Source organism: Chionomys nivalis, chromosome 22 (assembly GCF_950005125.1).
Source record: "Chionomys nivalis chromosome 22, mChiNiv1.1, whole genome shotgun sequence".
NCBI lineage: Eukaryota > Metazoa > Chordata > Mammalia > Rodentia > Cricetidae > Chionomys > Chionomys nivalis.
In genome coordinates, this window is record NC_080107.1 from 24,562,362 (window position 1) to 24,586,976 (window position 24,615).

The following is a 24,615-nucleotide window of genomic DNA, read 5'->3' on the forward strand; positions in this document are numbered from 1 at the left end:
GAGATATTTTGATAAAAGAACTCATTATGGGGTTAGAAAGAAACCTGATGCTAGGGAAATTCCTAGGAATTCACATGGATAACTCCAGCTAAGATTCCTAGCAATAGTAGAGAGGGTACCTGAACAACCTTCCACTGAAATCAGATTGGTGAATACCCTGTCACCATAGAATCTTCATCCAGTAACTGATGAAAGTATCTACAGAGATCCAAAGCCAAGTGCCAGGCCAAGAAGAGAGGGAGAAAGGATTATATGAGCAAGGGGGTATCAAGATCATGACTAGGAAATCCACGGAGACAGCTGACGTGAATTATGTTATTCTTAATTGTTCCTGTGGGTGCTAGAAATAGAACTCTGGCCATTTACAATAACAACATTTGTTTTTTCCCACTAAACTAACTCTTACCCCTTTTATTTATTGACATCAAAACTTTAAGTATGTATGTAATTTGATACTATCACAGCTTGTTGGAATTTTCTTTGCCCAGAGAACTTCTGTGCCTTGTTTCCCATAATTATTTCAACCTCACTATCTCAACAAAGATTTCCTGCCCATACTTAAAATATTTTGTCTCTTTTTGTTCAATTTCCACACATTTGTTACTGTTCATATATTATATATTGTATACATATACTTTGTTGTTCATACCTGCAAATTTACATTATAATTTTCAATAGAAAATATGTGTTTTCTTTTGTTATTTTTCTTATCTTACAGAATATATTTGTTATTATTCTGATTATGAGTTTCCCTGCATGACTTGACTGGCTGACAGGAGTGTGTGCCACATACTTTTGTCATGTAAGAGTTATGTTTATTCGATTGTATGTCCTTCGATACAAAAAAAGAAAAAAAAATGTATTCATTGAAGACTTGGCTCTGTACTGTGCTTGTAGGAACAATATAAAGTTAATTTGACAATGATAAATGATAACGACCTCTTACATTTTTCAAGAAAAATATGATAGGATTTGATTTCATAATAATATAGAATATAGGGGTAAAAGAAGTAAACTAAATATAGAAACAAACAAAAACCCTTCTGCTGACTCCTTAATGAGGTTGGAAAGCAAAGTTTTATGGCAGATTTGTGCTCTTTGTGTGTTAAAATGATTTCAGGGCATCTCAGCTCACCTGGGCAGAGACTGGCAATTTTACTGTTTTGTTTTTTCTTTATGTGAGTGTTTAATTCATCACTATCTTCTTTTTTATATTTACTATCAAAATTATCACAGCGTCTAACGTAGATTTAAAAAAAAAATACCCTCACTCTTGCTTTTTGGGTTAATGACTTAATATCCTTAAGATTCTCATCCCACTGAGACTGTGGGTAAACAATCTTGTTTAAAAAATTGATCTGACATTTTCAACAGCAGTGAGCTTCAGATGAGTGTATCTACATTGAACATAAAAGTGCAACACCAATAATGCTATGTTTTCTTCTTGTTGACATTGATGTTTTATATGTTATGACCATATGAAGAGGCATTTTTCTTACTTATTGTGATTATATTGACTTCTGAATGGTAGGAATATTAGGGGACATCAATTAATAACACTAAAAGGTAATTGGCTATAACCCAATTTGGAAAACCTCAAATCCTTTAAATAAGACTTTATCTGGACAATGATACTTAGGAAGAATATTGTATATATTTTATGCTCAAGCTATCTTTGCATCGTGTATTAAATAATTGAAGATTATGTAAGTGTTCAACAGAAACTTACTAGATGATGGCTGTATGATAATTTTATATGAAATGGGTAAGGAAAATGTTTCCTAATATAATGGTTATGCAATACTGTCATGTCCTGCATAACTTGGTCTAGAAATCTGTGTTGATGAGGCAATGAAGAAATGACAGACACACATACAGAAAAACTGTGATCATGTGGGCTGTGTTTACTCTAATGGAATGACACCTACTATTAAGCCTAAAGACAGACTGCAATTTGTATATGTAGCTTGAGGTAGGCAGATATCCAGTCTTGATGGGAGCGCTCTATAGGGGAAAAACCTAGGTAACCTTCATCCAGGATGGGGAAGATGTGGTTTCTAGTGTGTGCGCACACTTCTTGATCATTCATAAAAATTCCCTTTTAAAATAATGGAAAGTTTTGCCAATTCCTTAAGCCTGATCGAAGGAAAGATTTACCAAGTCTATGAGTTTTTGGCACTGAAGTCTTCGACATAGCTGTGCTTGGATCAATAATACAGATCATTCTTGATCTCATTTGATCTTCACAGAAGAAAATTTGATACAGTTTAGTGCAAAGTATAGTAACATCTAATTTGATGATGATTGTGGAAAACCAGAAGGACTAAGTTGTCATATGTTTACTCAAAATTGTTGATGCCAACATGAAGCAACTTTTGAACCATAAAATTCCTTGAGTTGCAGCCCAGTCCTACCTAGAAGCACAGCATCTGGTTCATGCTAAAACTTTTATGGTCCAAGAAATTAATTTCACAAACATACAAAAATATTCATTTGAATGTATACTTCAGTTATATTCTAGTTTCTCATACTACTTATTCGTTTATTTTCAATACACATCATAATAGGTATCTAAAATAACAAATAAAGTCTCTTTCCTAACAAAAGTAATACTCTTTTAAAGTTCCTGAGAATACTTAAAAAATATGTCTACACAAAAATACAGCATTATTATAAAACAATTATCTAGTTACTTTATGTGTTGAGTATTCATGAATTATATCAGTATATAAAGTAAGTTTTTGTTAACTTGACAATATTTTTTCAAAAATAATTTAAGATTATTTCTCTGTAAATCACAGTGTTGCTTTGCTTTTGAGTGTTGCCAATTCAGCTAAAATTGATCATTCTGTAGACTTAGGTGTGTCCAGAAAGACATTTCTTTGAAGGCAGAATCTTTGAGGAGTTCTGAGAAATTATTTAAATAAGCCTATGATATTTAGCACACAGAATCTACAAATATTGTCTAAATATATTTTCTGTTTATTATGATAAGATAACTTGACGAAATTAGTTCAAGTATCAAAGCCTTCAATCAGCTCACCTTCCCTGGTTCTAGTCCATCATATCAAGGAAGTCATAGGGGCAGGATATGGAGAAGTGGTACTCCGCATCCATAGAAAAGAAGCAGATAGCATCCTATGAATTCATGCTACCTAGTACTCAATTCCAAATTCATACCTCAGGTCTTGTCCACAAGTAAGATGAGCCTTCCCAAACCAATTAATATAGTCAAGGAATGGGGTTCATTCCTCCTACTGGCTTGCCTCATCCAACCTTAATAAAAGAGGAACCTAGTCTCACTGCTAATTGACATACCTTGCCTGGCTAATATCCATAGGAGACCTATCTGTTTCTAAAGAGAAGCGGTATAGGAAGAATTGATGGGGGAGGGTATAGAGGTGGTGGGAAATATGATTTATGAAGTGGGGAGGGGAAATGTTGGTTGGGATATAAAAACAAAAGAAACTACAAAATAAATGAAAAAAATGTAAATGAAATTATTTCAGCCAAAATGTCTACAGTCCACATTCATGAATGCTAACACTTTGAAACCATAAACCCAACTCAAACAAGTCCATTTATGAATTGTCTTGGTCATAGTTTCTTATAACAACAGTGGCAAAGCAACTAAGACGGAAGTTGGTACTGGCAAGCTCTGTATTACTGTGATGGGTCTGACTCTGACCATACATTCTGATGGAAGAGAATGGAGGATTTTAGAACGTTGTAGTGGGAAAGCAATTGAGCACTGTAAACAGGGTTTAATGGATCATTCTTGTAGTAGTTTGGAAGATAATAAGGCTGAGAGCAGTGTAGACTGTGGAGGCCCCACTCAAAGAGTTTCAGAAGGAAGCAATATTAGCAACAGAATATGGCAACAGAATATGGCTATTTTTGGTAGTGTCCTAAGAATCTTCCTGAAGCTAAATTGAAAAGTGTGGAACTCATTAATATGGTGAAGGAGATTAAAATACAGTCTAATATTGATTCTTCAATATGGCCATTAGTAATTATTTTTGACATGTCTACAATGAAAAAGTAACTTGTGGGACAAAAAAATTACACAAAATGTACATTTTGAAGAGAAAATCAGTACCAGAAAATTTAATGTTAGGGCCAAGGCTGTGATAAGATGGAGAGATCAAAGTAAATCCTGGTCTTCAATGGAATAAAGGGAGGACTGCTCTCAGGGAAACACTGAGCAAGCTAGACTTCTAATCCATAAAAAGGAAAGGCCTGAGGAATTACCTCCTCCTGAAAAGTAGCAACAAATCAAAGTGGATATGAACATGCTTCAAGGTTGCCAAGGTTCACCTGAAGTTGGAATTCACCAATGTTGTTATGGCTTTAGAGTCATAAATGATACATGAATGAAGGACTTCTGAAATCTCCCATGTAGATGTCAGGCGAGTCCCTAAAAAAGAGAGCCTGAAAAGTCTTTACATAAAGCTATGAAAGGTACTAGAGATGCTAAAGCCATGAACATCTCCAAAGATAGCTGTGTACAGGAAATAGAACCATCCTTGGAGAGAAAAGAATGTTGCAGGTAGAAAACTAAGAAAGGCAGACCATCAAAGCCCTTTCATATCAGATATGGAACTAGGGGATTTGGAGTTTGCTCTGCTGCTTGCTTAGATCCAGTGTTTTCTTATTATGTCCCATGCCTTCTTTTTGGAATGCTGTGTTGTGTGTCATTTTATATTGAGATCTAGCAATTTGGGTTTTTTTGTTGTTGTTGTTGTTGTTTTGTTTTGTTTTTACAAGGGGTTAAAATGAGAGATTGTCTTGAGTCTCAGAAGAGAGCTTATACTTTAAACTTTAGACTTTGAAATCTTGTTGAGGTTATAAAGGACTATGTTGATCTTTGAAGCTGGATAAAATACATTTTAAATTATGATATTCCCACCAACTTGTAGGAACCAGGGAGTGGAAGGTGGTGGTTTGAATGAGAATTGGCCCCATAAGAAAATTTGTTTGAATATTTGGTCTCCAGATGGTGGAACTGTCATAACACTAAATCAAATACTTCATTTTATACTTTAGTTTCCAAGGTCTTGGTGTCATATAACAGCATCAGCAAAAAAAATTTCCTAAAGATTTGGTATTTGTGTTATAGGTAGTCATAAGACCCAGATAGAGGTTTTGAAAACCAATAGTAGGTCTTCTGCATGGTCATTAGTCTCTCCTAACTACTGAGAAATCTCTCTTGTCCTGTAACTTAGCTAATTTTTAATTTTTATAAAAATCAATTCTGTAATGATGCTAGGAGCTGTGTTTGGAATGCTTTGGTGTACACACCAAAGGCCACATATGGCCCTTGGTGACAAATTTATATCTATGAAACATTTTATGAGCCAAGTGAAACTGTTTTAAAATATTTTTTATTTAAACAAAGGTGTAATTTTCTGCTTTACCTACCACCATTTTCAAAACACTGAGCATGGGACAAAGTGTTCTCCAAGGCGTCAGGTCTTAAGAAATCAGCATTGTGAAGTAGAGGCTTCATGTTGCTGAAACAGCTCATCAATAAAGAGGCCAATAAAAGTCAGTTTTAAGCAAGTTCATGTAGTGGATCAAATCACTGTCTTTAGGAAATAAGAGGCAAAAGCTATGTGAATGGGTGTGGTTCAGAGACTGTAGGAAAGTGAAGAAATGATGCTGAACCTTGGAAAATGACGTTCAAGGGTGCTTCAATTTTTTTTTGTTTTTTTTATGGTTTTGTTTTAATGTATTATTAATTAGACTCTCTGAACTGAATACATGAGTTTATATGTTTATAAAACAGATAGTCTTGTACACTGAAATATTTATGGATTGGATGTTAGAAAATATAATAAGCTGCTTACTAATTTAATATGAAAAATGTTATTCAGGCATAAATTGTAAAATAGAAAGCACAGATGTACTACTGTTCAGTCTACCTGAACTTTCTTCATAATAAAAATAACAACAATACTTCTGATACAAATAATATAAGAAAACTGTGACATAATTAAACCTCAAGAAAAAATTATGCATTAGATAAATCCATCCCTTCCAGACAAAAGAGGTTTTCAGTACTGGGGTAACAGAACTCTTCTGGATAAAATGTAAAATCATATATGTATGGTTGTTTACATATATGTATATTTTAATACCATAATATTTAAACATAATTGATGATGAAATGCCTCCAGATCATTTTACATATATTACAAAGTATATTTATATATTGCTGCAATGAATAAATACTTAAACTGAAGATAAAAATTTTCAAAATACTTGCTTTGTTAACATTCTGATAAGTAAAATGATATCTTTTACTACCACCAGTGCTATGCTGTAAAATACTAGGAACTCCTTGGTGCCGAATTGTTTGATAAGATGTTTCTTTCCCAGCAACCAGTAAGTTGGTGACATAAGTTAACTTCTAGCTCCTTCAACTTTAGCTCTTAGAACTTCTTTATATGGAAATAGTTACGTTTACTTTGTGTGTTATGCTCTCAATAAAATGCTTACGTTTTGAGCCTAAGAGACATATCATGTGCAGACCTGACTTCTTTTCTAAGAATTCCTTGAGGCTAAAAGAGGTGATACTGGAAAGGCGTTTTCAAATAGTCTGTGAAAGTAAAGAAAATCAAGAAAAAGAGAAGTAAAGCAATTCTTTATTTTTTCCAAATATATTAGACTCGATAATTTTGTTAGCATCAACAAAACTTTACCATATATCATCCAAACCAGGACATAATAGGAATCAAAGAGAGGAATACTAATAATTACACAAGTACAACAAGTATAAACTGCAATTTTCCTGGGCAGACTGGATCCTGTAATCAACCTAGAAATTGGGATTAAACTGCAAGTACATGCAGAAATCATACTGTTCCCACACATATGCGGAAAAGGTAAAAGTGTACTATTCTCTTCAATTGATTTATTATGGCCACACTGGCTCTTTCTTGTCATGAAGTACCAATGCTAATGTTACCTCCCTCTGTGTCACCTTCTGAGCTCTCATCAACCCACAGCCGTTTCTGTTTCTGCCCTATTTTCGTTTTCATAATTGAAATGTTGACTATTGGATACTGTCTCTCTCTTTCTTCTCCACACTTTCCTCCTAATACAGTGTACATATCTAAATCCCCAGGAACTAAACTATAAAAAAGAAAAAAAATACAATGCCTAGGACAAAGAAGGCATGCAACAATTTTTGTTAAATGAATAAATCCAGAGAGTTTGTTTTTGGTTCTTCTTTACAATACCAAAAACAAATTAAAATGACTCTCCAAAGAATATTATGGCTCTGTATAGTTTTAAGGTGTTGGACTAAATGATCTATGCAGCTTCCTCCACTGCTAAATATTCCATACCCACTGGTCCCCCCTTTTTGTTCCTGCTAATATTTTATCATCTTCATCTGTCAAATAAGAACATTTAGTGATCAAGGGGTAAGGCAACTGCCTATTCACAGTGGATGGATGCTATAGTTGATCATTTTTCCAGTAATCATTCCCTGGTATGTGTTTGCACCTACAGAATTTGGTTGATACAGAGGTAGCCAGAAGATATCGTGGATGATATACTGTTGATGTAATAATTTGCCTCTAATAAAATGATCACAAGATCACTAAACCATAAATACTGTGTGCTCAAACCATCCATCTGCGATTTACATATCAATGAGAAGTGAGTTAATTCTGAGCCAATTTCACTTGCAAATTCCAAAGAAATTATATAGGAAAACCTATGCGAATATACCAAGAAGTCATTCAGCATTTTTTTTAAAAACTCCTCACCCTAAAACCTGTGTTGAAAGTGTACTACTGATCAAGTTTGATTCTAGCCAGATGTTGGGGGTTGAAATAGAGTACTGCTAAACTTATTTTGGAGGCCAGGGATCCAAGGCATCAAAAAAAATTGTTCAACACCAAAACAAAACCAGAAAATCCTGAGTATACTAACATTTTTAATTCTTGTGATTTTAATCTCTCTCAGGTCTGTGCTAAATTATGACTGAGGTCTGGGATATATTCCCCCAGATAAGGAACAAACCCATCCTTTCATGACAGATGGCATAAAAAAGAGAAGAGCATAAAAGTCTCTATTACACATAGACCTTTTAGCATGAGTGCTTCGTCAGCTTCATTGTACTGTCATGTCTACTGAAAGATCAAGGCTTTTTTTTTTTTTTATGGATGACAAAAGTTCCAGAAAAAGAAGAAAACATTTGCAATCAGATCATTTTGGAAGAGGAATCATTACCCTGTAAATATCACACAAATTCTAACACATTCAAATATAACCTGGCTAATGATTATTTCAATGATTCAGCATTTGTTCAGAGCTCATATTTTTATTAGATTGCGTACAAATCAAACTTAGAGATATTAGTCTAGGAAAAGACTAATTGATGAATTGATAAACTTATTCACCTGACCCCAGTTCTAGTGACTTCTAAAAATCATAAGAAAAGTTCAATGGTATGTACCAGGTACCGGCACACTCTAAAATTTACAAATTAAATACATAATCATGATGTCTCTGTCTGTGGTGCCATGATCACCACAAGATTGATAAAGTACAATTGAAAGATTCCATGACCTTAACAGCAGAAAACATTAAATCAGATTTTAAAGAACAAATAATTTAAGGCTAAAATATTTGGTATTCATAATCAATGCCAGCAGCCTTCCTATTCTAATAAAGTAAACATGCACAAGAAATACAAATTTGAACAAAACATCACAATTTTTATTAGATATATATGTTTGTATGGGTATGTTATCTGTTTGTGTGTGTGTGTGTGTTCATATGTGTGTATGTATACATGTATATAATTTTAGTGCCCTGAAAGCTAACCACTCATGTTTGGCTTAATACATATATTAGAAATTATGGGGAGAATATCTCCACTTCAAATATATATTTATATATATATATTTTCAGAATATTCAATATAAATATGCCATATATAAATCATGCCATAAAACTAAATGCAAAATTTGCACATTATTGCATGCTTGATGTGATAATACATGCCCACTAATAACTTCCTTATGATGACCTCCCTTCGTAATTCATGTTCTGCAAAGTAACAACACTGGAATGAACAGTTCTCAAATATACTTGCTAGACGCGCATAGACCTCTCAGATTTCCTAAGGAGGATTATTTTGTAAGCCAAATATTGGACTAATACTAAATCAAAACATTAAATAATTCCTAAAGAGGTGTTTGCTATGTGAAACGGTCAGAGTTCATTTTTCTTAGCTTGGCTGGAAGATTCCCTTCCATTCTGGCAGGTCCTCCAGCCATCTTTTGAAGCTTTGGTGGCAAATCTGCCACAGACTGACTCATGGGATCAGATAACATCTTGGTGGTTTTAGATACCAGTTTTTCTTCAGAGTTGCCAGGAACTGAACTTATTCGTTGGAGTTTCATGGGCAAATCACCCAAACTATAGGCTTTTTCTGAAGTTGTAGAACTCATCCTCAGGAGTTTTTTGGGTAAGTCTTCTCTCCCAGTAATTTTCTGCAGCTTTGATGGAAGTTTTGTGCTAATGTCATCTAGTCCGTCTAAGCACTCCACAGAATTATGTCTTTCTTTGCTATTGGTTATAGCTGGTGCTATTAAAGGGGAGGACATGAGAAGCATTTCCTCCTGTTCTTTCACACTGTACGGAGGGGTGGGGACTTCAAATGTTGCATGAAACTGGGAGTAATCAACTTTAAAGAACCCTTCTTCTAAAGAAATTACAGGAAAAAAACGATGACCCCAAAGAACTTCATCCTCAGTGTATGATGTCCGAGCTTGACAAGTCATTCCTGCAAGCAGAAAGAAATCTTTTAATGAATTATGCAAAGTAGAGGTAGAAGAAAAAGCAAGCATCCAGTCTGTTCAGAGATTCATATAAGTAGACCACACAGTATAAGACTTTAGAAATTTTACTCTGGCCGGGCGGTGGTGGCGCACGCCTTTAATCCCAGCACTCGGGAGGCAGAGGCAGGCGGATCTCTGTGAGTTCGAGCCCAGCCTGGTCTACAAGAGCTAGTTCCAGAACAGGCTCCAAAGCTACAGAGAAACCATGTCTCGAAAAACCAAAAAAAAAAAAAAAAGAAAGAAAGAAATTTTACTCTGTGCTAAAGCTGTAGAAATGTTGATGGTAAAATAACTTCTTTGGACCTCATAATATATCTCTTTCCATTTCTATTCTAAAAAAATTCTGGAAGTCATTCTGGATATAAGATTCAAAATCATGCCACATATATTAGGTTGCTTGAATATAATGTTATGTAATGACATAACCAATTTTGTTTTCTTCAATATAATTTATTTACATTAAGTTATTATCTAATCAATCAACCTCTGAATATTTATTTGCCTTTGGAAAAATGAAGTCAAAAGTTAAAATCACACATCAGATCTCAGCTTTATACAAATCACAGTATGATTTTCTGTGAAAAGTAAAATGATTGCTTCCTTGCACTTTCATTATCAAACTTCTCCAATTGGCTATCACAATATAAAAGAATAGAACTAGTAATTCTTCGGGATTAAGCGGTATCTAATGAACGATGCCTATCTTCCTTCTTTCAATTATTCACACCACACAGGTGATTTCTGTTGTTTTAAAACACAGCAGAGAATGAATAAAGGAATTCTGTGATCTTCTGCTGCCTGAAAAGCAATCACGCACAGTACTTACAGAGAATTAGGATTAAAGTCTGTCATTTCAAATGTCACACTGAAGAAAAGTTAAACCCTTCACTGTATCCCTCTGTACTCTCGCCAAATGAACATTATCAGTCATATATCACAAGGTGCTTGTATTCATCATTACTTCATCACAAGCCATCTTTCACAAGGGATTGAAACCTTCTAATGCAGAAAATAAATGTCAATGTCATGATAGGCACTGTGCTAGGTGCCCTGGTTCTGCTTTCTTATCCTCTGTACAGTCCTGTTAAGCAGATGTGCTCTGTCAAATAGAAAGATAAGTAACCCCGGGCTCAGAGGCATTTTGAGCTACAGGGAACCTGATTTAATAAGCTGTGGAGAAAAAAAAATGTCAGCATAGTTTTACTCTCTCTCCTCATCCGTTCATCCTCTCATCCATTCATCCTCTCTCTCTCCTCTTTCTCTCTCTCCTCTCTCTCTCTCTTCTCTCTTTCTTCTTCTTCTCTACTTTTAATGATTCAATTAAGTGTCTATACCCAGCCATCACACTAACACTGAAATGATACATGCATGCCTATAGTGACAAACCTTATATATTCATATAAGAAAGCATTCCAATCAGTTCAAAAAGTTACTTCTGGATTTTACACACACTAGCACATCATTTTGTAATCTAAACATATTTATGATCCACTACTCAATACTTTTTATGAAAATGCTGGATTGCTCTTTCATCATAAAAGATAAAAAGGATTCTCCTGATTTATTTGAGAAATTTGAAGATAAACTACCTAGAAAAAATATTCTAATTACTAATAATACAGCTAATGATATTAGCTTGCCCTTTAATTCTCTTCTGAAAGGAAACCACTTTGTATGAAGTTACAAAATCTCTCTTTATGGTTTCAATGGAGCTTTCTCACTCAATTTTTGCCACATTCAGGGTTTAGTACAACTGTATGTCAAGGCACATTCTCAGCTTGCCAGTGTTCTGAACCTGTGACATCTTTGTTGGTTTGTAAACACTATTGTCCATTAAGTCTCAAAGTAATTACAGCCACGAGCTTATTGCAATTATTTCCAACAGTGAGAGTAAATACTGAAACAACATCTGATGACCACCCTTACTGTAGAATATCTTTTTTGTTTGGTTGCTTATTTGTCTTTGTTGAGGGCATGCTGATAAAATAGTCACCACTGTGGTGGAGTACTCTTGCTAACCCCTTACTCTCACTCCCTACTCCACCTCCCAAGCAACTCTTATGCTAGGTCATGTGCTTATGTCATTTTTGAACATATCCTGCTCACTGCTTGTGACTTATGCAGGCCTTCTCTCTACCAGTAGAAACAGTAGACAACTACTGAATTAGTGGTAGTCTGACAGTTTAAATGAGGACTTGAAATACCAAAGCCTTGCCATTTTCACCTCAAAAGTTCCCAGACCTGTTATTATACTGATCCCTGAATTAGGTTGAATACATGACCTTAGTCTAGGGTAAATAAAAGATTGTCTATAGGAAACTTCAACAAGGTCATCTGCATTTTGCCATTCTAAATTTATAGTTCTGCAAGAATAAAACACATGCAACAATAACATATACCCTTTTTATTCTGTGAGCCGGTGCATGAAATAAATCTTTTTTTTTTTTTTCACAAAATGTTTTTCAGCCAAAGATGCAGAAGTCCCAGCTATTTCCAGCAGCAGCATCTGCTGCTTCGCCAGTTTCCACAGGGATGAGTGCGTGTTGATTTTCACCACATTTGTTCCAGTCTGGAATATGGTTAAAACATGCAAACAGTCATCTCGCCAGCTGAGAAGTGCAATCAAATAGTGCCCTTTGAATGATGGTGTTCACCTGAAAACACTTTAATTCAGCTGATATCTTCACTCATGAATGTAAACATGGTTTATTTTTAAATAGTTTTAACTGGAAAAAATAGTGAAAAGATTGGGCATTCTAGAAGAAAGGATGCTATCATGCATACATATTCTTAGAAAACATAATTATATCAAATTTAAAGCTTCTCAATTAGAGTTTGCATTTTTACGGACATCAGTTTAGGATAGATTTTTAAAAGCAATAGTTTGTATTTTTTTAAAAATTACTTTATAAATAATACTAATCTAAATTTCCACTTCCTCCTCTACTCCCACTTCCCCTCTCCCCCCAACATCTTCCCCCCACCCCCCTACAGTTTTAAGAGAAAGCAAGATACCTTGTCCTGTGGGAAGTCCCAGTCCTAGTGGAAGGGAGAGTGCCTGAACTGACCTTGTCCCACAGTCACACTGATGAATTTCTTGAATATCACCATAGAACCTTCATCTGGCAACGGATGGAGACAGAGACAGAGACCCATATTGGAGCACTGGACTGAGCTCCCAAGGTCCAGTTGAAGAGCAGAAATAGGGAGAATAAGACTAAGGAAGTTAGGATCATGAGGGGTTAGTTCACCCACTGAGACAATATGCCTGAGCTAATGGGAGCTCACCAACTCCAGCTGGACCGTGAATGAACAAGTATGGGATCAAACTGGACCCTCTGGATGTGGTTGACAGTTGGGGCAGACTGAGGGGCCAATGAAGAGCAGTAGTTTCTTAATTAGATCCTGGCTCATTATCTAAGGCAAGAAATAGGAATCATAGCTATTTTTCTGTTATCCAATATATAAAACTTCTTCATCCTTGTGCATATTTCAATTTCAAATTAGTAAGATTCTAAGGTGAGACTACATTTTAAAACAGTGATGTGTGTGGATTTGGATGTTCGATATGTGTTCTTTTTTTTTTTTTTTTTTTTTGGTCCCGGCTTCGATATGTGTTCTTATAGCCAATGAAAGAATGGAAAAACAGAAAAAGAAAAACTAATGTCGATTTTCTTTGTGTCATTAATATGAAGTTATGATAGATATATTTATTCACTTACTGAAAGCCTTTTTAATGAAAATCTAGTTTTCACACTGTTCAAGTGTGTATGTCGGGGGTAGCAGATAGTAGTTTATTGACTAGATAAGTCATTTCACTGTTCATCCTTCTGTGTCAAAATACAAAAACAAACAAAAAAACGCTCTTAGCTACAGCCACAATGCTATACACATAGATTTTGTAGGATAAATGCAGCTGATACTCCAGTATCCAAGAAGCAGGTCATATCAGCCCTAAAGGCCAATTGATGAATAATGGATTTTCAGGCCAGACCCATGTAAAATCAAACAGTGTAACTTAGTTGAATCATTAATTAATGAATAATTTGGGTGAAGATAAAGTTAATAAGCCTTTGGAATCTTCATTTTTATTATTTGTTAAATTGAAGCTTTCCTCAAAAGGTTGCTGTGATAGATTAAGCAAATTAAGAAATATATGTAAAGTGCTTAGATTAATATCCAGTGATCATTTTATTCAAGAAGTGTCTTCAAATGAAGGCCAGATAAATGCAAGTTAATTTTCACAATCATAAAGATATACAAAGCTTGAAATTTTAACCAAAAACATTATTTTTCTTTCTCAAGTTCTTGTTTATTTTTTCTTTAAATTGTATTATTATTATAACAGTATAAGCTAGAAGCTGATACAGCGCATGTTTTACATCTCGAATAACTTCTCTGGCTACCCTGCATATTTCTTTTAAGGTTATTTGTTGGCAGAAGCTGCTTGTTCATTTCCTGACTGCCCAGACTTGTGAAATAATTACACAGAAATCTCTATTAATTGCAGTACTGTTTCACCAATAGCTCTAGGGTATTTCTAGCTAGCTCTTACATCTTAAATCAAGCAATATCCACTAATCTGTGCATCACCATGAGGTCATGGCCTACTGGCAAAGTTCCAACGTCTGTCTCCTCCAGTGGCAGCTACATGGCATCTCTGACTCTACCTATTTTCTCCCAATATTCAGTTTAGTTTTCCCCCACCTAGCTCTATTCTGCCCTGTTGAAGACCAAAACAGCTTCTTTATTAACCAATGAAAATAAAGCATATTCACAGCACACAATATCAGTTATTAAATAAAATCTATTGCTAGTTCTTCCAAAAATACTTATAGAATTTCCCCATCCCCACTAGACAATAACTGTTGGGATCACTCAGCACTCTTTTCATGTTCTCTATCCCACTGCTCTGAGCTGAACCCAAATTTAAGCTCTAAACTTTCCAAAAAACGCTCATAATACTTTAACTCTTATATAAAACAAAAAGACACTGTGTTCTTCAGTGCTCAATAATACCAAGGTTATTGGCATCAGGTTCCACCTAGGATACATGCTGCCAAGTCATCAAGTATATGTAAATTGTTTCCGGAAAGCTCGGTGTTCAAATAGATGGAATTCTGTTAAAGCCCAACATAGTTTGTCAACTGTTAGAGAGGGATGACGGAATGCATTCAACTCTATACTGTGCTCTATTATGTACAAGCAAATGGTTTCCTAATGCGTTTTCAGATGTCAGTTTGCTACTTGTGCACAAGTGAGGTTAGCGATTTTTGTTTTTAATTAAAGCAGAAAAACCTAATTATTTTATAAGGGAATAAAGCTTCATAAATGATTTAGCAACAGATTTGTAAGGTACACTTCAGATTTCTAAGATCTTAAGAAAAAGAAAAACAGATTTTTAATAATAACCAACAGGATAAGTGTTGAAGTTCCAGAAGAGAATTTAAGTGTGGATGTGATGCTCAGGTTTGTTGAAAAGTATGAGGTGTACAGGTAATCTATGCTGAACACTCTGGAGGAGAGGGTTATGCTAAAATCAAAGAACAGAAGTGTAGATTATAAATCAGAGACAGTGTAAGATCAATAACATGTTATTTAAAAAACATTAACCTTGGCTGCTATAAAATGTGGGTAGTAGTCAGGCTAATAGCATCTAATCCTCAAACTGTTTTCAATAAATATGTATGCATGATGAACTTAAGGTTCTACCATTATAGGCACTAAATAATAAAGGATGGGTAATTGGAGGCAATTATTCATTGCTCTGTTATTGTGGTTACCTCTAAATTAAAGGTCAATTTCAACATAATTAATATATTTTCTAATAATCACCTAATTTTTCAGAATCAACTCAAAGCAGTTGAAATCACTTGTATTCTTGTTATTCATTGGCAATCTGAGTTAAACTATGGTGCCTACATTGCTGTGGGGTCTGACAAGCACACACATCACACTTATTAACAACCAATTAACACACTTATTAACAGCCCCACTATGCACCTGCCTCTCCTCGAAGAAGTGTGGCTTAACTATAGCAGAACTACTCTTGCTACAGTTAATTTCCAGGAGACACTGACAAGACACCACCTCCAGCCTGCTAGTCTTACTTCCCAGGGAAGTGTTGGAAAATGACAAATTTACTTTCATCTGATTATCATTCCCTAAATCCCACAGTAGAAATGCTCTCTTCTCAGCCTACCTATTTTGGATTTTCTCCTTGTACTACTTAATAAAACATGCTTGCTTGCATGGTCAATTATAGAATCAAAACAAATCAAGGGTTGCCACTGTTCTTTCCCTAACAAAACAAGATTGAGTTTCCAAAATATTTCCATTGTGTAGCAACAGCATAATCAAGTTACTGAAGGAGAATGCCCTAGAAGACTGATAGAAGAAAAGATAATCTTAAAATGAAAAAAAATAAAAACAATATATAGCTAAAAAACAAAGAAAGGTTGTTTTTTAGTTGATATTAGCAAAAAATTATTTGGTAAAATATGTTTCTAGTCAAAAATTAGGTGAAGGACTTTTAAAATATCTCCTGAAGCAAAAATACTGATCACATTTTCCTAAATATTTCATATAAATTAATACAATTAAATGTTGAATTAATCTTTGTCACCAAACCTATCCCCAAAGCGGTATCATGCCTAACAATATCATACAGACTAAGAAACAAAATGTTTCTAGCATATCTTTCAGATTCTCTGAAATATTGTTATAAGATAAAGACCTTAACAAAAATTTTCACTTAGTAAAAAACTATGGGAGATATATCAGAAGCAGTTATATGTATAGGATTATGCAATTCCTCAGTGCTTATAAAACTTATTTATTTCTTCATATGAATTATGATAATAGAACACATACACCGAGTAACCAATTCTAACTGGACAGAAATTATTGTTTTCTATTCAAACATGCTACTTCAAAATGTTTGTCAAAATCCCTTTGTCAACATTTCCTCATATCCAAAACATCAATCAAATGCATTTAACATTACCACATCATTGCTAGTTTTGATATTCTAGCTTTGTAGCCTTTATAGATGTTAAATTGTGTCTCTTGCACATACCTGTGTATGTACCAGCATTCTCCCTCATAGGGAACCATAAACGGCTTGAAAGCATAAATAATAATCTTCCTCCATTTACTGAGCATCTACTCTCTACTAAGTATTTCTTCTGGTTCTCGGTCACACGTGCTGCAAAAGTGTGATATAAACTCAACTCTGTCCACGTTCATTTGTCCACTTTACACTTACTTATAGATAGCAGTGTTAGAAATAGTACTTATTTGCAAGGTGAACAAGTGATATACCAGCGTGGAGAAATAACGTATGTAAAAGCATAATAGTTGCATTTAAATGTAAGGGACAGCTTGAATTTGGTAACTTCCTGTAGCAACAGACTTACATTTCAGATGTCACAAGGATTCCTAGGACTACTTTCTTGACTCAACAAACAAAGGCACCTGCAACCAAGCTTGATGACCTGAGTTCCAGCCCTGAGACACACATAGTGAAAGGAAAGAACTGACTCCTGCAAGCTTCCATAGCTATGCTAGGTCATGTGTATACTCATATGCGCTATCTCTCTCTCTCTCTCTCTCTCTCTCTCTCATACACACACACACACACACACACACACACACACACACACACATGCACACAAATAAACATACAATCAAATTGTAAGGAAAGAAGGAAGGAAGGAAGGAAGGAAGGAAGGAAGGAAGGAAGGAAGGAAGGAAGGAAGCAAGAAACCTTTCTAAAGGTGACCTTAGCTATGTTATAGTTTTCAGGGTTGTACAGGGATTCAGATCCTCATTCCTAAGAAGGAAGGGAGGAAAGGAAAAGGGAAAGTATAGGAAGGAGGAAGAAATGAAAGTAAAAGTGTTATGGTGAGGTTAACTCTTTCAGTGATTTCTAGCTACTTATCAATAGTCTATTTTAATACTACTAAATGTCACTAACAAAACTACAGGGGACAATTATTGATGGATCAACCATTGTGATATTTCAATCTATATTAATTTCTACACATTAAAATAAAATAATATGTTATTCATGTGAACTCAAAACTTGACCCATAATCATCTATGTAAAAACTTTATATATTGGTTAGTGAAGCAATCAAACAAAATATAATAATAGGTTGTATGTTATCATTATAAACATGATAAGTGCCGGGTGGTGGTAGCACTCACCTTTAATCCCAGCACTCAGGAGGCAGAGGCAGGTAGATCTCTTTGACTTTAAGGACAGCCTGGTCTACAAGAGCTAGTTTCAGGACAGCTAGGACTGTAGGACTGTTACACAGAGAAGCTCCGTTTCAAAAAAACAATAATATTGATAATAATAAACAAATTGATAATTAATATGCTACATTAGATGGCAACATATATTCCTTATATAAATATGAAATAATATGCAAGTATATAGAGATATAAAGATGATTATTAGATGGAGTTAATTTTCATGGAATTAGCTAGTAAGACATATTCTAATTAAACCAATATGACATTTTGTATACTCTTCAACATTTGTTGTATACAGAATCTATCTTTCTGGTAAAATTCCTTTCCCTCATATCATTAAATTGGTCACCTCATACAGTACAGCACACAACTATTTCTACCTGACAATTTAAAACTTGTTTTCTCCTAGCTTGTGACACTTCTTTTTATAGACACTGCCACATCTTTTACAGTCAGCGGCTGTAGTTACTTTTTAACATCTCCTTTGGCAGAAATTCAACTACACTTTGTTTGCTTGAAGGCTCAGAACAGAGCTGAATAAACATTTGCAATTCAGCAGTTGTTCTGGTTCTACGCTTTGCAGGAAAAGGTCAGGGGATTTTTATTCTAATTTTGCTGTTATACTATTTATAGAGACCAAGTGAAAAATAAATTCTCTATAATTTTAAGAGAACAGTTTCTTGGGGAATTTTTTTTCTCTAAGAGTGAAAATGGCACATCACAGTAACAATCACAAATACATGTTCTTATAACATGTATTTTAAGGTAAACTGAATGATAAATTGTAGCATGTATGTACACGTCTTATAAATGATTTACTATTTGGCAATACAGAGTTTAGAAACTAAATATTATTTTTATAAAGCAAAAAATACAGGAATACTAAGAAAAATAGTATATGAATATTGAGACACAACAATTAAAGATGGCATTATCAGAAAGAAAATGATAGCAAAACTCTATAAGTTTGTACTAAAATGTAGCAAACTTCAAAAGTAACTTAGATTTTTCTCCCAAGAGCTAAAGTGAAAAATGGTCTGTCATAAGCTTTCCAGTCACATAAAGATTCTTTCTAGAGGCAAAAATATTCCAATGGCCTCCTAACATTTGGAGAAACTTTAGCATATGCACCTTTTTTTGTTTGTTTGTTTGTTTTTTGTTTTGTTTTGTTTTGTTTTTCGAGACAGGGTTTCTCTGTGGCTTTGGAGCCTGTCCTGGAACTAGCTCTTGTAGACCAGGCTGGTCTCGAACTCACAGAGATCCGCCTGCCTCTGCCTCCCGAGTGCTGGGATTAAAGGCGTGCGCCACCACCGCCCGGCCTAGCATATGCATCTTTGAGAAAGGTTTTGTCAGTATCATTTACCTCACAAAATGAGATTAAGATATTTAATACATTAAAATCCTTAATAGTCATGTCTAGTTAATATTTCAAAACAAATAATAATTATATTACTGTTAGAGATCTGGATGGTTGATGAATTGATCAATCCGGAGTGTTTCACAAGTGCTTTGGCCTGATACCAGCTTAGGACTCATTAAATAGAAACAATAATTTCTACGAAAAGAAGGCCTTTGTCGCACTTATGAACACAGTGCTTTTTTTCTAATTTTTTTTAATGATTCAGACTTGGAAACTACATTTTCATAAAGTCTGTATATTTGAAGATCATTTTTTCCTAATTTAGTATCTTAATTATTGTTTAATTGACATTATTGTTACCTTTTGAAATTCCTGAGTTCCTTGAAAGAGTGGAAAAATTAAATCAAACATCCAAAACTTCATTTAAACATCATTACCTTTGCACAGAGTGTTGAAATGATGTTTTGTATAATTCTAACAACAATACAACAAAAAGGTTGGAAGGATGTGACTAATTGGTTTATGTTGGCATCTAATGACATGTTCATGTATTTCACAACTTATATTTTCTAAATAATTGACAATAATATTTTAATAGTATGTTAAATAAATAAATCAGGTAATAATAAAATATATGACCATACTAAATTCTATTATCTATTAATCCTACATTTTCAGAGAAAAATGTGATAACATACAAATAAGAGCAGCATTGTTTTCCGTGAAGCAAAATAATAAATGAAACTAAAAGAAGTTTTCAAATTCCAGTAAAATTTATGCACATTAGAGGCTGGTGTGCATTAGAACTGATAATCCCAGTAATGAAAGCGCAGATACATCTCTTAGTAGAAGTTATTTGGAAAAAACAAAGTCCCAATAAAGGCAGCATGCTAAACGTGAAGAAAATCTCACAACGAGAATAGTTCAATGCAAAAATATCACTGATATGAAGGCTAATTATATAAATAAAAATGTTCCATGCCACCTTACACTTTATTTTTAAAAATAAAACATAAATACAACACTTCATCTGTTCCTGTTCCTGCCCTCTACCTAGCAGTTCTCAACCTGTGAGTCAAGGATGATATTTGCTGCATTATTACAAGTAAATTAAATTCTTCATAATCAATTTTGGAGACAATAAGAAGCTAAATTATTTACAGAGGTTAAGGTGAGGAAGAGAAGGATAGGCAGATTGTGGCTTATTTCAGCAGGGTGAAACATGTCTGGATGGTATTATAACAATACACACATGATATTATGCACTCGTCAAAATTCAGAATAGTAAATGCTAAATGTGAACTCTGATTACAAACCATGTTAGTTGGCGCCAGGACTGTGATAGAGGAACTATTATGGGGTTAAGTGTTGCTGGAAAAGAAGGCTAATCTACTATAAGGAGGTATATGAAACTCTGCAGGTCCGGAGCTTTAAAACATAAAAAGGCAAGTCACAAACCCAATAGCTAAGAAAAATTGAATGACTTTCTCTAGACCTCAGAGTTTCAAAAGTAAGGCAGGTCACCTCGACTGTTAAACTAGTGTGCAGATCTGTGATCCAAGTTACACACCACATTTCAGTCATCTCATTACCTGTAAATGTGATCTAGGCACAATGATTCAAGGAGTAAAGCCACAGTAAAATAACTATTGGCCAACAAATGTGCCTTCTAGAAATTTAAGTTTATAACATTTTAATTCATTAATGGATTCCTTTGACCACTTTTAATGACTGAAACTATAACTCAAGAGATTTTACTGCAATGATACAGCACCGAAGATGTGGGAATAACCTATATTTTCAACCAGTGTTAAAAGGTAAAGAGTATGTAGTTTGTATATTCAATAAAATACTATGCAATCATTAAAATGGTAAAAATACTGTCATTTGTGACAACATGATGACACTGGGATTCTTTCACTAAATATAATACTCAGGGAACAAAATAACTTGTAAAATATGTTCATATTCCACTTGTAATTAAATACTCTCAGCAGATGAGAATAGAGATTGCTATCAGAGTGTGAGGAACATAGGAGTGAGTGTGATAGGGAATAGATTTACCAATAGGTATGAAGTATTATGGTTTCCAGTGTGACTACAAATAACTGACAAATTATGTAAAATTTAATAAAATTAGAAGAAAATATTTTGAGTCGTTTTACCTGAGGAAATGATAAATATCCAAAGAAAGAATAAGATCGACTCACGTGTGTGTACATTATCAGGTATATCACAGCACCACATGACTGTACTTGGTTTATAAAAGTTTTAGAATCAATTCACAAGTTAAAGAACTCCCACAGTAAAGCCCGATGTTACTTTCTGACATTTTGCTGTTCCAATCACCATGCTTACTACATGCGGCAGTCTATCTAGTTACATAAGTGAATTCCCTTCATGGATCCTCTAAGAATCGTCAGTTACCCGTATATAGTCATAACTTCACTTTCAATCAGCTTTACTTTGACACTGTTTAGTAGATATTTTGTAAAGTGTACTATAAAATATTATTATGTGAGATTTAAGGAGATTCATGTATGTCTGGTACTCATAATACTATGCTAGACTGTCAGTTTTTGTTTCTCCCCCTTCTGCTCCCGCTCCTGAGGCACAGTGTTTCACGAAGCAACCCTAGATTGAGTGGAACTTACTGTAGTGTAGATCAAGCTGTCTTAGGCCTTGGAGATGTCTCCCCATCTCTGCCTATGTAGTGTTGGGATTAAAGGCGTGAGCTAATATATCAGCCAATGCTAGATCTTAATAGAGAAATATTCCATGGCAATCAAGTAAAGATAATGTACAAGAACTATTTTTTGAAACAGGCATCTACCAAAAGTGGAAAAAGGCATTTACTTAAACTGTATCAAGTTCAACTTTGTGCTCTACCTAGCATGGGTTCTCTTCATTTCATATTTCTATTTCATAATTTTTAATTCTCCTTTGCATAAGGAGACCCAACAGTTGATGTTGTCTCCATTCTCACCTTTTTCTCCTGCAAAGTATTATAATATAATCACAGTGTCCTTGAGGCAGACCAGGTGTGCTATGAATTCCTTACCAATATTGAGGCATTGTGTAATAACTTCTGGTTGTGGTATTTTAAAGTATTGAAATTGATGTTATGGATGCCATCATGGGCCTTTCTTATGTCACCCAATTGTACTGCTCATACACATTAATGCCCCACTGCATATTGTTCTTTACCTGGTCTCACAGTCTTCTATCACAACCAAGCCTTCAGAATAACTTTGGACAGTAGGAGGCAATAATTTATTTTGTCCTAAAAAGTTGTCAAGATTTTCAGTCTTCTCTTTGAAGATGTAGGCAATGAATACTGGCTATTACTGAAATTATCAAAATGTTAATATCTATATTCAGGAACTAAAGTTGACATACACAAAGCTATACCTGTTATAAAAGTTTCGATTATTCCATTTCCTTTGAATATCACAAAACTTCCATCAGGGAAATATTTGCTGTTTGCATATAGAAGAGAAAGTGCACTTCTCGCCTGGGAATATGTCTTACTTCACACAGTAGGAATAATGAGTAGTTTTGTCAAAGGTCTCAACACAGTATGAGAGTGTCTTAAGGAAATCACTTAGACTGCTGTGCAGAAGAAAATATTTGATAAAAACAGGTGAAAAAGTGGACTAAAAGACAATGGCCAAACACATGGCTGTCAGAAGAGAGGAAAATGGTATTGAGGGGAAGAGCTTCATAGTAACTGAGAGATGTTTAGATTTGGTGAAAAAGGCTTGCTATCAAAGTATGTTGTTAAAATGATGAAGACAGATGTGTTCTCAAATGTCACTGGAGAAATTCCTAAGAGCACAAAGAAAAAATAATAGCTGAAGTCATGGCTATATATTTCCTAAACTTTATTCTCAAAAGCTCATTGACCACTTTGTAACAAGCCTGACAAAAACCATAGTCATCCTTAGCATGAAGAAAATAATCATGCCTGATCTAAATCCATGCTGTGAAACTAAGAACAATTACTGTCTGTGTATTCTGCCTAGATCAGGGAAAATGTTATGATCAAAGTGTCACCTCATGCCTCCAGTTTCTATATCTGGAATCAATTTTATTAATTATAGCCTCCTTGTTTTACTCTGGATCTGCTGACAGACACTGAATGAGTCTCAGCTAATCAGCTCAGATACATTAAGTTTGAAATACATGATGTGCATCTTAATGTCACTGTTTTCCACTGCTCTCTTCGAAGTACCAACAATCTTAGGATGATTTGGTAATGTAAAAGTACAGTGTTAACGAAAGCCGTAATAACATTTCTATAATTTATAGGGACTGGTGAGATATCGTTGTCTTCACTGCTGCTTTTCTATGATTATGAGAATAAAACTGAAAAGAAATCACTTTTATAAGAGCAGAGATGAAAGAAAAGGTATGTTCGTTGATAAAGAACAAACTTTAATCCCTGAATATGGCAATTACAAAATTTAGACAGAATTCAGTTGAAGGAGTCTCAGGGAACACCTGAAAAAAATTTAACTTGTTATAGAAAAGGAAAACAAGCTCAAGAAATGACCACCCCCTAAGAGATGCTAGCCACATTTATTTCCCCCCTTTTTGACACAATTTGGTAATAGGCGATACCAACATAGTGAGGTGAAGTGGGAAGATGGGCTCCATAAGACTAAAGAAACATTGTCTGATCTTTGTTTTAAAATGAGAAAAACTGTATGTCAAAAATTATCTAGATTAATTTAATTCTCTGTACAGGTTGAGAACATTCTGAGTTACTTCTTATTTTAATTAACAGTCTGATTGCTGTTAGAATATTCAAAGGAAACAGCCATCTGCCTCATTCTTTGCTGTCATTTAAAAAGAATATTTGTGTTTTATTGGTACCTTGTCATACCTCCTTTAAGGTCCCATCACCTTTTTCTATAGACAAAATAGACATAGTACAATATATAAAATACAATAATCACTATAGATTTAGAGATTTTGTTTTGACTTCAAAAACTAAATATTACATAAACTATGTATAATTTTAATACATAGCATATTGTTAAATGATATAGTAACATAGGTGTTTTCTATTTGTTTGAAAAATTCAACCTAAAGTTTTTCCTCAATGTGTTTGCCAATGGAGATAAAACT

General features: G+C 34.4%; 1 protein-coding gene across 2 annotated transcripts in view; it reads right to left on the minus strand.

Moving 5' to 3' along the window:
* Positions 1 to 6,634: 6,634 nt before the first annotated feature.
* Kcnj3 (potassium inwardly rectifying channel subfamily J member 3) overlaps positions 6,635 to 24,615 on the minus strand; it is a 122,220-nt gene continuing 104,239 nt past the window's right edge. For both annotated transcript variants that reach the window (XM_057755773.1, XM_057755772.1), the window contains exon 4: positions 6,635 to 9,805. In XM_057755773.1, the coding sequence (XP_057611756.1) occupies positions 9,219 to 9,805 (587 nt within the window). In that variant the 3' untranslated portion in view covers positions 6,635 to 9,218. The remainder of the gene's footprint in view (positions 9,806 to 24,615) is intronic.